The sequence below is a fragment of the Capsicum annuum genome, chromosome 10 (assembly GCF_002878395.1).
Source record: "Capsicum annuum cultivar UCD-10X-F1 chromosome 10, UCD10Xv1.1, whole genome shotgun sequence".
NCBI lineage: Eukaryota > Viridiplantae > Streptophyta > Magnoliopsida > Solanales > Solanaceae > Capsicum > Capsicum annuum.
Genome location: NC_061120.1, coordinates 205559111 through 205575835, shown reverse-complemented (window position 1 = coordinate 205575835; position 16725 = coordinate 205559111). Strand labels below are relative to the sequence as shown.

The following is a 16725-nucleotide window of genomic DNA, read 5'->3' as shown; positions in this document are numbered from 1 at the left end:
CTGTCTTGACAGGATTGCATCAGGGATCTATTCTTAGTCCCTTTTTGTTTGCTTCGGTGATGGATGTGTTGACGCGATGTATTCAAGGAGAGGTGCCTTGGTGTATGCTTTTTGCAAATGATGTAGTTTTGATTGATGAGACGCGGGGAGGTGTGAATGATAAATTAGAGGTGTGGAGACAAACTCTTGAGTCTAAAGGGTTCAGGTTGAGTAGGAGCAAGACAGAGTATTTGGAATGCAAGTTTAATGACGTGAAGCTGGAGAATGAAGTGGTAGTGAAGTTGGAATCACAGGTGGTATGTAAGAGGGATAGTTTCAAGTATCTCGGGTCCGTGATTTAGGGTAACAGTGAGATTGACGACGATATCTCACACCGTATTGGGGCGGGATGGATGAAGTGGAGGCTAGCTTCGGGGGTGTTGTGTGATAAGAAGGTGCCGCCCAAGCTTAAAGGCAAATTCTATAGGGTGGCAGTCCGTCCGGCCATGTTGTATGGAGCAGAGTATTGCCAGTTAAGAACTTCCACATTTAAAAAATGAAGATGACGAAAATGCGGATGTTGTGTTGGATGTGTGGGCTGACTAGGGGGGATAGAGTTCGGAATGAGACTATCAGGGAGAAGGCTGGTGTGACTCCAGTGGAGAATAAGATACGGGAAGTCCGATTGAGATGGTTCAGACACGTGATGATGAGGGGCATGGATGCCCCGGTTCGTAGGTGTGAGAGGCTAGCTTCGGATGATTTTAGGCGGGGTAGGGATAGGCCGAAGAAGTATTGGGAAGAGGTGATTAGGCGGGACATGGAGCAGTTACAGCTCACTGAGGACATGACCCTAGATAGGAAGATCTAGAGGACGCGAATTAGGGCAGAAGGCTAGTGTCAGTTTGGGTCGTTAGTGTAGGGAATTACTTGGTGGGGGTATTATTCTTGTTATGATACCTTGTTTCATGCTTTATTATGAATCCGTTTACTTTTCTCTGTTTTCTATTACTTGTGGGTGTCGTATTTATGTTATGCCATCTTGTTCCATGCTTTACTATGAATTTGTTTAGTATGCCGTGTCTCGAGCCGGGAATCTATCGGAAACAACTTTTCTACTTCTTTAGAGGTAGAGGTATGAACTGTGTACATCTTACCCTCCCCAGACCTCACTATGTGTGAATACACTGGGTTTGTTGTTGTTGTTGTTGATGGGTTCTGTTATACCTACTACAAATGTTACTTATTTAAGGAGGTCCCCTTTGCATTATCAAACTTTAAATCTATTGTACATTTGACAGCTACATGGAATTGTGACTTTTTGAAAAAGTTAAATCACATTTTCAAGTTACATAGCTTGGGAATTTTGTGGGAATTCAATGATCCTGTGTATCTTCTTCATTATATGCTGAAATTTGCAGTTTATTCAGTAAAATCTCCCAGGCATCCGACTTTCATCATGTAAAATAGTAGATGAATATACAATGACTTTTTCTGGTTTACAAGAAAAAAAGAAAAATATACTATGTAGACTTGCTTTCCAAAATCACTGACTTTTGTCACAAATTAACTAAGGATGATATTAGTTGTAGATATGACTACTCTATCGCCTTTTCAAATATAAATTTAAGGGTTTCGAGTTTGATCTTGAATTTAGACTTGCTTTATGAATTTGAAGAATTTGACCTTGACTTGTGCTTGAATTGAAGGGATTTTAGGTTTATTATTGAATCTTGCGGTCTTGATGTTGAATCTTGATGAACAAAATTTGAATGCTTGAGATTTGTAGAGAAATTGTGACATTTAATCCATGAGCTTTCTCTTGTTTCTTGTTAGAGTTGCTGACTTTTTTTTTTGAATTATGAGATCCTATTTATTGTTGTAGAAAGTAAGAAGTCATGGTGAATATAAACTTGTTTTGACTAATCAGAATTCACGTGATATGATGCTTTTATGAGTTTTTGATTTCAATAGGTCTCCTGTATTGACATGTGGCATGGTTCTATTGACTTCTTTACTCGACCTGACATGCCACGTTATTTGATACGTGACACTCATTTGGACCTCTACAATATCTTGAGCTTAATAAATTGGGTTCATCATTTGTAGCTCAAAACAATGGCTAGCCCAATAAAAATTGGACTTTAATTAAATTCATATATGTTTGAACTTAAATAATTAATTCAATTATATTAATTCATAATATTTATTTAAAAATAATATATTTTAAATTTAATATAATCTAAATCTCGTATGAATTTTAATTTAATAAAATTTTATTGGCGTCGCGAGGGAGTAGTAGAAATTTCCCAACTAGTAGATGCTAGAACAAAAGAAGAATTATTGTGAATGTCCACTTGGCATAAATGATACCCTCAAGAACCTTATCCGTAATCACATATATGTAACATCAACTTTTTTCCACATCCAAATCTTGTCATAAAACTCTACCAATTTCCCTTTCATATGTCACAAAATAAATCCAAAAACACATTCCCAGATCACCATTGCAGCAGAAAATAACAGACTAGTTTGATTTCAAGCAAAACAAGAAAAAAGAAAAACAAAAGAGTGATCAATGGCTTGCTCCACTCAATGTTTCTTGCACTATCATCTACTGTCTAAAACTCCCTTAGTAACATTGAAGGGTGTTTCAGACCTCAAGCCTAACAAATTGGTCTATCTTGCCCAAAGAGATCAACAAGATAATGGCAATAATGTTTTTGTCTCTCGTAGATTGGCTCTCACTATCCTCTTTGGTGCTGCTGCTATTGGTTCCAAAGTTTCCCCTGCTGATGCTGCTTATGGGGAATCTGGTATTCCACTTGACTTTCCCATGTATATTTACTTAAAATGTCATCTGAATATATATTAATAGAAGAGTTCAATCTTTGACACTGTCACATTAATATTTAAGTGGAAATGCTAGGTTATTACTCATTGTTTCTACTTATCATATTCACTAAAGTTATCATACAATAATGCAACTTAAGCAATTATATCAGGTTTTTATTTTTGTACAATGAGAAAAACTAAAAGGTAATAAAATATTTCATAAGCGACACTACTTATATTTGCCAAGAGCAAAAACTCCATTTCCTTGATCTCATTTTCCCATACAAGCAGATCTTCATGTCTTTGATTTTCATTTACTAAAAAGTCTTCACACTTGGTTGCTTCTCCTAATGTGGATAATGTTCGCCTTATTAACTTCTAGCAGGAATCTGCAATCTTCAGTAATAGGCCTCAGAGGATGAAACTCTATGTCGTGTTGTTGGATAATATCACCAGCAAGTAGACAATATGTTTCCACTTGTAACTATGTATAGCTAGTTATTTCTCTATTTTCCAAGTTACCATATCAAACTTCATGTTAGATTGTAATAAAAATTCTTCACCAACATTAACTCAGTAAATGCATGATAGTGAAACTATCCCCCAACCTCCAACATTCTTTTCTATTTTTCTTTTCTTCTCAAGAGAAGATTTTTTTTTTTTGGTCATTGTCTTACATTCTCTTCTGCTAAGATGGATGGACATGCTCATTCTGGAATAAGATATTGTTTTTATACGATCATATCGTTTTGTTAACAGACATTTACGTTACATACCAAAATATCAAAAGAGGGCATTGCAATTTGTAGTCAAGTCTAATTATCTATCTTGTAATTCATGGGAGATCTTTGTAGGTGTCCAGGATTTCGCCTATATATCGAGGATATATGCCGATTGTCTATTGATGTCTGAAAATGCTATGGATATGGTTTTGATTCCTTGTATGCATTGGTTGACAAAGTTGAATATTATTATTTAGCATTAAACTTCCTGTGATGGTTGCGTTTCTTGAATGTGAAGGTGATGCATTATGATCATTAATTGGTTCTCTATAGCATTAAAATTAAGTGAATGATGATTTTCGTGATGCAGCAAATATTTTTGGGAAGCCAAAGACAAACACCGATTTCTTGCCATACAACGGAGATGGATTCAAGCTGCAAATCCCATCCAAATGGAATCCCAGCAAGGAAGTAGAGTACCCTGGCCAAGTTCTCAGATATGAAGACAACTTTGATTCTACCACCAATGTTATTGTCACAATCACTCCAACAGACAAGAAGTCCATCACTGACTATGGCTCCCCAGAACAGTTCCTCTCTCAAGTAATTCAGCATTCCCTTGTTCAGCATGCATTGTTTCACTTTGAAAAAAAAAAGGGCAGCCTGGTGCACTAAAGCTATCGCTATGCGCGGTTCGGGGAAGGGCCCACCACAAGGGTGTATCATACGCAGTCTTACCTTGCATTTCTGCCAGAGGCTGTTTCCTAGGCTTGAACCCGTGACCTCCTGGTCACATGGCAGCAACTTTATGGTTTCACTTTGATTGACCAAAAACTTCAAGAGTTCTGTTTGCTCAGAACTGATTGAGCATCGATTTGTCTTTTCTGTGCAGGTGGACTTTCTACTGGGGAAACAAGTGTACTTTGGCAAAACTGATGCGGAGGTTAGTTATAATATATTATCTATTTTAGTAAATCTTTTTGTTCACATTGATTAATTGTTCATACAACCAAATAAGATCCTCTCAACTTGCTAACTAGTGTTGGCAGCATAGTTTAATTTTTTGATATCCCATTAATATCTAACATATGGCAATCCATTTTGAAGTTGAACTCTACAAATACAAAATCATTTTGTTGGAATTTAGGGAGTACAGAACCGAAGGGGAAAATGACATAGGACTAAATAAATAATTTGTCGGAATTGTCACATTTCTAGCTGCTAAGCCATTATTTGAACTTATGTATCCAAGATAGGTTATAGGCTGACCCAGGGCAAGTTTTGTGTATACAACTGAACTATTAGACTAGGCTCGAACTATTACATTTGTGGACAAAATAATTAAAAGGTATACATATAACAAGAACACACTCTTTTTGAACCCATTGACTGTATCTTGGATTTGCCTCTGTATGAAAGCTTTATGATACAAAAATGATGTGGGATTTGAAACTACAGGGTGGATTTGAATCAGATGCAGTAGCCACTGCAAACTTATTGGAGACATCTAGTGCAACAGTGGGAGGGAAACAATATTACTACTTGTCTGTATTGACAAGAACTGCTGATGGAGATGAAGGTGGGAAGCATCAGTTAATCACAGCCACAGTAAATGATGGCAAACTTTACATTTGCAAAGCACAAGCTGGTGACAAGAGATGGTTCAAAGGAGCTAGAAAGTTTGTGGAAAATGCTGCAAGTTCCTTCAATCTTGCTTAAAAATGCAGAGTATGGTGTAGAATTGAGTTCTGTCACGACCCGAACCGGGGTACTGGCCGTGACGGGCATCCCGAACCATGAAGGCCCGGGAGACCCCTTAGCATGTAATCATAAGCATAACTCATATGAAATAAAAGTGTGGAAGATAAACTGAAAAAATGATAATCCCATAATCAAACTAAGTATTTCATGAAAACAATACATAAGAAACTCAAATCCAATCTAAACCAATCTATGGAGCCTCTACTGAATTGAAAACACTAGTATGACTAAATCTGGGACAAGGCTCCCGGCTGGACCATAAAACAACTAAAAACTAACATATGGATAGATTGCCTTCCGAAAAAAGGGAGGCTCACCAACTCTGAAAGTCTGAGAATAATCTACTGTTGAGCTAGGCCAGGAGATTGTGCCTCAGAACCTGTAGGGTAAGGGGTCAATACTTGAAAAATACTGGTATGTAGAACAGTCCAAAATAATATATAATTTATGTAAAATAATTGAGAGCATTCCAAAATCAATCTAGTATAATATAGGTAAAATTACATGGGCATAATTCAAGAGTTTCAAAACATTCTCGTAAATTATGAACTCAACTCTCTACTTTACTTCTGAGTTAAATGGTAAATTCTACATTTCTGAAAAATATCTCTCGGGTTGCATGGGATTCGCTCTTTGACTCGATGGCCTAGCCTCCAACTCAAGTTTGTCGCAAGGGTTGGAGTTTCTGATTTTGATATATCAAAAGGGCAAAAGGCCAGCATATAATACCTATCTCAGGACATAATAGACCTGCATAGTTAAAACACGATTTTGGACAATTAGTTATCTGAACTCGTGCCTTCTTCGGGTGACCATCTAACTTTTTTAGGGCCTATTTTTAGCCTTTTAAATCATGCATCTTAGTGAAATCATGATTTAAAGTCTGAAAAGTCCGTAGCCTGTTCTGTTCTGAGTCTGTCATGGCATTTACCTGTTTTGGTATCGTCATACCAAGAATTGCAAGTCATATAAGTCATGTCTTAATCAAGTCTTAGTCTTCTCATTCAAAACATGTTATTGGACCACCAAAGCATTTAAATACTTCAAGAGGGTTCTTATTTCAAAAGCACATGAACATATGCAAAACACTCTCTTTCAATATTTTAACATGGGGTGACCAATTCTTACATAAAAGACGTGCAATCCTTCATTAGGAGACGAGCATTTATAAATTAATAAAACACCCTCTCATCGGATAATAAAGAAATGCATGTGCACAAATGATAGTAAAACATTTAAACTCAAGCTTTTAGCCATTCGTATAAACAACCACAACACGTTAAGACAATGGATTTCATAACAAGAGAGGAAATTTTGTAAATCATGCTCTCACATAAATTTGAAAAACTGATAACATAAATACACATGAAAACAATTCAAGTTTAGGGAAAATCCCTCATTGTTTATACAAGATTTCATCATAAAAAAGGTTTACAATGCATGCTTTTCAATAATTTAAAAACCCATTTCATATACATAATCATACACCTTTAAAGCTTGTTAAACAATAAACTTATCCCCATGACATTTAGGATAGTCCATATACCTTGATAATGACGAAAACATAGAGTAATGCGACCCTTGTAGCTTAAAATCCTCAACCCTAAGTAGTTTGTCTTCTCTTGCTCAAGGAAAGATGATTTAGGGATTGTGAGAAGTGAAATAATGGGTTTTAAGAACTTAATTTCTTTCTTAAAGTATTAGGAATAGTTATAGGGTGTGAAAAGACCTCAATGCCTTTAAAATAAACTAAAACGAAACACTTTTTGACGCCAGGAGAGGTGCAAGGCCAAAGCAAACCTCAGGGTTTGTGGTGCAAGGCCATATCAAACCTATTCTAGTGGTGTTTTACGATTCCTCTATAGCACAGAGCCTTTGCAAAGGGTTCCCTTTGCTATGCCAACCCATTTTTAATGCCTAAAAGCACCCCCAACACGCACCACTCGAACTTAACATGATCTACCATCGATATAGGGGTCCTAAGGCTCATTTTAAAAGCATTACTTGAGCGTTAATAGTACGGGGTGTTGCATTATCCCCCTTTTGGATCATTCATCCCCGAATGATGACTTGAAACATATAAAGCACGAATTCAACCATTACATGAAATGAAATGAGTAAGATAAGATTAGTACCTTCCATACTGTCATCCGCGGATTCAAAGAGTGATGGGTATCTTGCACGCATATCATCCTCTGACTCCTAAGTAGCTTCCCCAACTTTATGATTCTTCCACAACACTTTAACTGAAGCTATCTCTTTATTTCTAAACTTTCGAACTTGATGATCTAAAATAACTATTGGTTCTTTCTTATACGATAATGAATCCTTCACACCAATCTCCTCAACTGGTAACACAAGCGAATGATCTCCAATATATTTACTAAGCATTGATACATAAAACAGTGAATGAACAGAATCTAAACTTGCGAGAAAATCTAACTCATATGCAACTCCGCCAATTCTTTTCGTAATCTAATAGGGACCTATGTTGAGAGGATTGAGATTTTATTTCTTCCCGAATCTCATGACTCTCTTCATAAGAGAGACCTTTATAAGTACCCAATCATCAACCTCGAATTCTAACTCTTTTTTTTCTAACATCGACATAGGACTTCTGGTGACTCTAGGCAGTCTTAAGTCTCTCTGTAATGACTTTCACTTTTTCCATCGTCTGATGAACAAGGTCAGGTCCAAACAAATGGGTTTTACCTGCCTCATACCAACCAATCGATGACCTGTACCTTCTCTTATACAGAACCTCGAAAGGAGTCATCTGTATGCTAGAGTGGTAGCTACTGTTATAGGCAAATTCTATCAACAACAAGTGATCTACCTAACTACCCTTAAGTCAATCACGCAAGCCCTCAACATATCTTCGAAGATTTGAATAGTGCACTCTGCTTGCCTATCCGTTTGAGGGTGGAAGGTCGTGTAAAGGTTCACTTGGGTACCTAAACCTCTTTCGAAAGACCGCCGAAATTGAGTACCTATATCGAATATAATGGATACTGGATCCCTATGCAGTCGAACTATTTCCTGAATGTATAGCTTTGCATAATCATCACCCAAATAATTAGTCCTCACAGACAAAAAGTAAGATGACTTGGTCATCCTATCCACAAACACCCAAATAGAGTTGTATTGGTTCTGATATTGTGGAAGTCCTGTCATAAAGTCCATATTGATCATGTCCCATTTCCATAAAGGCAAGACTATCTCTTGAGAAGTAACACCTGGCCTCAAATGCTTCACCTTAGCTTGTTTACAATTCAAACACTTAGCCATAAAGTTAGAAACATCTCTTTTCATGTTATTCCACCAATAAATCTCCTTAAGATTACGATACATTTAGTGGAGCCAGGGTGAACAACATACCTGGAGATATGTGCTTCATCAAGAATCCTCTCTTGCAACCCATCCACATTTAGCACACACAACCTACCTTGGTATCTCAAAATACCATCTCCCCCACTTTCAAATGCCATTACTTTTTGTTGACGAATATCCTCCTTGATCTGCATCAAAGTGGGGTCTCTGGTTTGCTTTTCCTTAACTTCTACCCATAGGGAAAATTTAGCTACCTTTTTAATGAACAACCCTCGATCCTTAGAGTCTAGGAGTCGTACCTTTATATTATCAAGCTGATGAATATCCTTAACCAAATTCTTCTCTTCTTCCTCCACATGAGAAAGACTACATATGGACAACCTGCTAAGGGCGCTAGCAACAACATTCGCCTTACCTGGATGATAGCACAGACTCATATCGTAATCCTTCAACAATTCTAACCACCGCCTCTGCCTGAGATTCAACTCTTTTTGAGTGAACACATACTGCAAACTTTTATGATTAGTAAAAATGTCAACATGCACCCCATAAAGAAAATGACGCCAAATTTTGAGTGCGAATACCACAACTGCTAACTCTAAATAATGGGCAGGATAGTTTTTCTTATGAACCTTTAACTGTCAAGATGCATAGGCCACCATCTTACTATGCTACATAAATCCACACCCAAGTTCTATCCGGACACATCACAGTATACCATGAAACCCTCTGTGCCCTTAGAAAGGGTCAAAACAGGCGCAGTAGTTAGCTTGTATTTCAACCTCTCAAAACTATTCTCACAAGTGTCCGACCACACAAATTTTACCTTCTTTTGAGTCAATATGGTAAGTGGAGCAACTATGGATGAAAAAATCTCTATAAATCTCCTGTAATACCCTGCCAAACCCAAGAAGCTCCGGATGTCGATTGGAGTCATGGGTCTGGGCTATTTTCTCACTACCTCAACCTTTTGAGGGTCAACTTTAATTCTCTCACCGAAAATAATATGCCCCAGAAAAGCTATTGCACTGAGCCAAAACTTATACTTATAAAATTTAGCATACTAGTTATGGTACTTAAGAGTCTGAAGGATGATTTAGAGGCGATTGGCATGATCCTCCCCACTCTTAGAGTAATTCAATATATCATCTATGAAAACTATGATAAATAGATATAGAAACTGACGGAACACCCCATTCATGAGGTCTATAAATTTAGTCAGCCTGAAGGACATGACCAGGAATTCATAGTGATCATATCGAGTTTGGAAAGCTATTTTAGGAATATCAGCCTCCCTAACCTTCAACCGATGATAACCCGAATGAAGGTCTATTTTGGAGAAACATTTAGCTCCCTGAAATTGGTAAAAAAGATCATCGATTTTGGGAAGAGTGTATTTGTTCTTAACTATGACTTGGTTCAGCTGATGGTAATCTATGAACATACGAAGGGAGCAATCTTTCTTATGCACGAAGAGTATAGGATCACCCATGGAGAAACACTAGGACGAATAAAGCCTTTGTCAAGAAGGTTCTTTAATTATTCTTTCAACTTTTTCAATTATACGGAGCTATCCTATATGGTGAAATAGAGATAGGCCGAGTGTCTGGAAACCGGTCAATGCCAAAATCTATCTCCCTATCTTGGGGTATCCCAGGGAGATTCTTTCCTGGGAACTCATTAACTATTAGAACTGACCGGAGGGGAAGACTCTCAGTGCTAGAATCTTTGATACGAACAAGATGGTACAAACAACCCTTGGAGATGAGCTTATGGGCTCTAAGATAAGGTATAAACTTCTCTCTAGGTGCGAGAGAATACTCTTTCCACTCTATTACCGGCTCATTAGGAAAAGAGAAGGTGATCTTTATGGTTCTACAGTCTAACATAGCATAGCATGAATAGAGTCAATCCATTCCCAAGATAGTATCAAAATTGACCATATCAAGTTCTATAAGATCAACCATAGTATCTCGATGGAAAATAGATACCACACAATTTCTATAAAATCTCCTAGCCATAATAAAGTCACCAACAGGGGTAGAGGCTGAAAAAGGTTCAAAAATATTTTCAGGCTCCAAACTAAAACTGACTACCACATAAGGGGTCACATAAGACAAGGTAGACCCGGGATCAAGAAATACATACACATCACAAAAAAAATTATAACATACCCATAACAACATTTGGTGAGGCTCTGAGTCCTAGTTAGTAGATAAAGTATGTAACTGATTGAGACCACCTCCAGTAGCAGAGGAAGTACCCTTATGTGGTGGAGTTGTGGAAGCAGCTTGAGACTTAGCGCCCCTAAAATTTCCTCTAGCTGAGGTACATTCCCTCTTATAATGGCCTGGCTGACCACATATATAGAACACAAGCCTACCAAATTAACACTTTCCTAGGTAATACTTGTCCTAAGAGCCACATTGTGAGTGTGACTTGTACGATTGGGCCACACTACCTTGGAACTGAGTACCCTGTATCCTCAAACCACTGCTAGGTTGGGAATTATGGAATCATTGATTGGCTGGAGGTTTGGGCATTGGGATGCTTGCTGATGACTGTTCATTGCTCCAAAATTTATGCTTAGACCATTTCTTATTCCATTTGCCACCTTGTTGCTGACTGACATTCTAATTTGGATACTTAGCCCTTTTAGCCTGCCTTTTTTTTCCTCTACCTTTGTCTGCCTCTTCTTCTCCTATTCTACCTGCTGTATATACACTGTTTTCCTGGAGATATCCATGTCCTTGTTCAGCATTTCCCCCTTAAATTCTAATACCAAATTATTGGAGAGACCAAATGTGAACTTCCTCATACAAGCCCTCGTGTTGAACACTAACTCCAGAGCATAATGGGATAGTTGGGTTAATTTTAATGCATATTCCTTAACCCTTATTTTTCCTTATTTCAGGTTAACGAATTTCTTGACCTTGGCCTCCCTCAATTCCTGAGGAAAAAGTGATCTAGGAACCTCTAAAACTTCTCCTATACAACAGGTTCAACACCCTCACCCCTCAACTCTTCCCATTCTTAGTACCACTGATTGGCTACGTCCTCTAACTGATAGGCCGCCAATTCTACCCGCTCAGTAACACTAGTATGCATGACTTTGAATATTTTCTCTATATCATCTATAACCCTTGAGGGTCCTCCTTGGGTTAAGGGTCCTCTTCAACCTTGGTATTTGTAAAAGTGGGTGGGTTCAAAACTGGCCAACCTAAGTGATTTCAGAAAAACCAGGTATAGAACTCACATCTCCAGATCAACTAGACTGAGAAGCCATAAGCTGAGAAATCATATGGATGGACTAACAGAACTCAGCATTCAAGACTTCTCTCTAAAGAGATTGGGTACGGTTAACATCATATCGAGGAGCCTGGGGTGGGCTACTTTGGACTGGAGGAACCCCTGGAGTAGCAGTAATTCTGGGGTACGATCTCCGTAACGGGTCAATATCCCATGAGTAGGGAAGACATCATTAATATTTGTCCTAATTGGTACAGAGGCCCAGGCTGAGGTTTCCTGCTTTTTAGATCTACTGGGAGGCATGATCTGAAACATAGAAAGTCAGGAGTTAGGAAACATTCAGACCCTAAAGCACGAACTAGATCATAAACAAAAGAGAAACATTCCTAAATGCCTCGTATCTTCCTCCATATAAATGTGGCCCACTACACACCGATAAAATGGACTCCACCAGACACAACTTCGTAAATACCCTAGATCCTGAATCGTGCTCTGATACCAAGCTTGTCATGACCTGAATCGAGGCTTGACCATAAAGGGCATCCCAAAATATGAAGGCTCGGGAGGCCCCTTAGTATGTAATCAAAAGCATAACTCATATGAAATAAAAGTGCGGAAGATAAACTTAAAACATAATAATCCTATAATAAAACTAAGTATTTCCTGACAGCAATCCATAAGAAACCTAAATCCAATCTAAATCAATTGATGGAGCCTCTAATGAATTGAAAACACTAGTCTGACTAAATCTAGGATAAGGACCTGACCAAATCATAAAACAACTGAAAACTAACATATGGATAGATTTCCTTCCGAAGAAAGAGAGGCTCACAAACTTTGAAAGTCTGGGAATAATCTACTGTTGAGTTGGGCCACAAGACTGTGCCTTAGAACCTGTAGGGTAAAGGGTCAATACCTGAAAAATACTGGTATGTAGAATAGTCCAAAATAATGTATAATTCATGTAAAATAATTGAGAGCATTTAAAAATCAATCTAGTATAATATAGGTAAAAATATATGGGCATAATTCAAGAGTTTCAAAATAATCTTGTAAATCATGAACTCAACTCTTTTACATTAGTTCTGAGCTAGTCGGTACACCCTACATTTTTAAAAAATATCTCCTGGGATATATGGGATCCGCCCTTGACTTGGCGGCCAAGCCTTCAACCCAAGTTTGCTGCAAGGGCTAGAGTTTTTAATTTTGATATGCCAAACGAGTATAAGGCCAGCGTATAATCTCTATCTCGGGACATAATAGACTCACATCGGCAAAACACGATTTTGAGTAATGAGTTATCTGAACCTGTGACTTCTTCGGGTAATTATCTAACTCTCTTAAGGCCTATTTTTAGCCTTTTAAAACATGCATCTTACTGAAATCATGATCTAAAGTTTGAAAAGTCTGTAGTCTGTTCTATTTTGAGTTTTTCATGGCATTCATCTGTTTTGGTATCGTCATACCAAGACTTGCAAGTCATATAAGCCATACCATATCATATCATATCATGTCATGTCTTAGTCTTTTCATTCAAAATGTATTGTTGGACCACTAAAGTATTTAAACACTTCAAGAGGGTTCTTATTTCAAAAGTACATAAACTTATGCAAAACACTCTCTTTCAATACTTTAACATGGGGTGGTCAATTCTTACATAAAACACATGCAATCCTTCATTAGGACAAAAGAGCATTTATACATCAATAAAATGCCCTTTTATTAGATAATAAAGAAACGCAAGTCCATAAATAATAGTAAAACATTTATACTCAAGAGTTTGGCCATTCATATAAGCAACGACAACATGTTAAGACAATGGATTTCATAATAGAAGAGGAAATTTCATAAATCATGCACTCACATTAATTCGTATTACTTATAACACATACACATGAAAACAATTCAAGTTTAGGGAAAACCCCATTGTTTATACAAGATTTCATCATAAAATGGGGTTTACATTGCATGCTTTTCAACAATTTTAAAACCCATTTAATATAAATTATCATACACCTTTAAATCTTGTTTAAACGATATACTTATGCCCAATATTTAGGATAGTCCCGCATACCTTGATAATGATGAAAACATAGAGTAATTTGATCTACGGAGCTTAAAATCCTAAACCCTAAGTAGTTGTTTTTCTCTTTCTTAAGGAAAGATGATTTGGGGATTTTGAGAAGTAAAATAACGTGTTTTAAGACCTTAATTTCATCCATAAAGGAATAGGAGTAGTTATAGAATGTGAAAAGACCTAAACGCCCTTAAAATAAACTAAAACAAAATACTTTGACACCCGAAAGAGGCCCTGTGGCATAAGTCCAAAGCAAACCACAGGGTTTGCAGCATGAGGCCAAAGCAAACCTTAGGGTTTGTGGTGCAAGGCCATCGCAAACCCATTCCAGTGATATTTTGCTATCCCTACGTGACGCAAAGCCTTTGCAGAGGGTACCTTTTGCGATGCCAACCCATTTTTAATGCATAAAAACACCCCCAACATGCACCATTCAAACTTAACATGATCTTCCATCTATATAGGGGTCCTAAGATTCATTTTAAAAGATTTATTTAGGCATTAATAGTACAGGGTGTTACAAATTCCCTCATGACTTTAATTAGGGATGTTAAATGGGTGGTTGGATTGAATTTTAGGGGGATAGTGAGTCACCCCCAAAATTGAACTTTTGTATGCTCTAAGAAAGAATTTTCAAGGTGTTTGAAAATTGCTGGAAGAAGCTAATGTAAATAATTTTTCCCTTAATATGTGTGAAAAAATATCTCTGGCATGAATCTTTTTATCATCATCCATTTGCTTCCCCATAACTTATTTTAGTAAAATATTTAAAGCGCTGGATTAAGGTGGATCTAGGACTAGAAGAATTGAAAACGTGAGTTAAATTCTATGCATGACTAGATAGTCCGTGTTCGTGCTGATCACAGGCATTTACTCGACATCATTGTACAAAAGAGGTGATGCTGAGACAGATAATTTCATACTTGTATTCATTATTTAGTAAGTCTTCCAAAATAAGGAAGTAGTAAAATCAAGTTATTGATATTCATTTTCAAAATAAAGTTTACACAATTACATTCTTGAATTTGCTAATGAGAGAGAAAGCCAGTCAGATCCTTCATGTTAGTGGTCTAACTAATACAAAAACTGTACCACAATTGGATAAAATTTGGTTTCAACAATTGGAGTTGACATTACAAACTTCATCTGGGTATCCACTGAAAGAAGAAAAATGTAAAATATTTGAAAGACGAAAAAAATCAAACATTAAAATTATAACATCTCAACCAAAGTCTAAATACTAAATAGTTGACTGTAGTGTAATACTGAATAACTGACTGTAGTATCTGAAAAGCCTCTAAACTGACTAACTGAGAGTTGATGGAATAGGCCCCACTTAACTCCACTACTGAAATAAAGACACGAAGTAAAATAATCTATCCTCGAAATATGAGGACTCACCACTGCTACTGCTGAGAGTCTGAGAAGTATAAGCACAATTCGGGAACTGGGCGCCAGAACCTATGATATAATACATCATAGCGCAAAAGAAAGGTATGCGATCAGTGCTTTGAATGTAGTGGTATGCTAAATGAGGTAGGCTGACATGCATGGTTTCATGAACTAGAATAATAACTGTCTAAATATACATGTAAAATAAGGAGTACTGAATAGAGATCACGAAATCTGTAGATACTGAAAATATGTAAAATCTGTAAATACTATATTGCATGAAAGTTTGTAAGTGCTAAAGATGAGTGAAATCTATAGATACTGGGGATGCATGACTAAGCATATAATATAAACTGAATAAAATTTATAAACTGAAATACTAAAATAACTATTATCTATATGCTTTGGTCAAACAACACTGAGACTGAAGTACAGGTCTGATTATTGGACTGAGACTGTGGGAGCTATCATCTAAGCGACTGTAACACCCCATATTTTCCTAGCATAATTTAAGTCCCAATACATGAGTATTCGCATAAAACTTTTTTGAAACACTCATTATTTTTCAGTTTAGAGCCTGCCACTGCGTAGGAAATTCAATTAGCTTTCCAATGATATAAAATTTGCCCAAATCTGATAACCGAGTAAGAAGTTATACAGATTTTACATTTCAGTCGTTAGACCTCATCATTTTAACACTTGGCGCATCACGGAGAAAGTCCAAATTACAATTGTCAATTTCCATTATGGCTTCGCGATCATGGTGTGTCGCAGAGTAGGTCAATTTTCCATTTGGCAGTTTCCAGTGGGCCTCCGCAATGTTGGTGTGTCGCGGAGGTGGCCAAATTGGCATTCCAAAGCCCTACCACGATAGCTCCACATCTCGATGTTTGTCCATATCCCAATTTTCCTTTCTAGTGGCTTGGCGTGCTAGTGGTGCGTCACGTCAAGGCCAAAAATCAGGATGGTCAGTTTTTAGCTTACATTTTGAATCCGTTTAAGGGTATTTGGATCTTTTTCCTAAGCCCTAAGATCGTCCTAAAACATGAAATTTATCCCCAATTGACCTAAATAATCATTCATTATTCAATTTCTCTCAAATTAAAGATCCCTTTTTTCCAGGAACAAAAAATTCTAGGTCTCAAATTCAAGACCAATCCTCAGGAACTCACCCAGAACTTCAAGAAATTTATTATCCCAGGTATGTTAGATATTTATCCATGGAGTCCAAATATCCTATTTTAATTACCAAGTTATAATCTTTTCACTTTATTTGATTTTAAATTATGATTTCATCCATGAACCTCCATGTACTATTGATTTTATACCAATTCAATAAAATTATTGTTGTTATTCAATCCTCCTTGTTTTAATATTATT

General features: G+C 37.1%; 1 protein-coding gene across 1 annotated transcript; it reads left to right on the top strand.

The window, feature by feature from the left end:
* The first annotated feature begins 2284 nt into the window (after positions 1–2284).
* LOC107843581 (oxygen-evolving enhancer protein 2, chloroplastic) lies at positions 2285–5454 on the top strand. Its single transcript, XM_016687905.2, has 4 exons — positions 2285–2795; positions 3907–4139; positions 4429–4479; positions 4995–5454. Exons 1-4 carry the CDS (start codon positions 2558–2560, stop codon positions 5253–5255), a joined length of 783 nt encoding a protein of 260 aa, XP_016543391.2. The 5' UTR covers positions 2285–2557; the 3' UTR covers positions 5256–5454.
* Positions 5455–16725: the final 11271 nt, after the last annotated feature.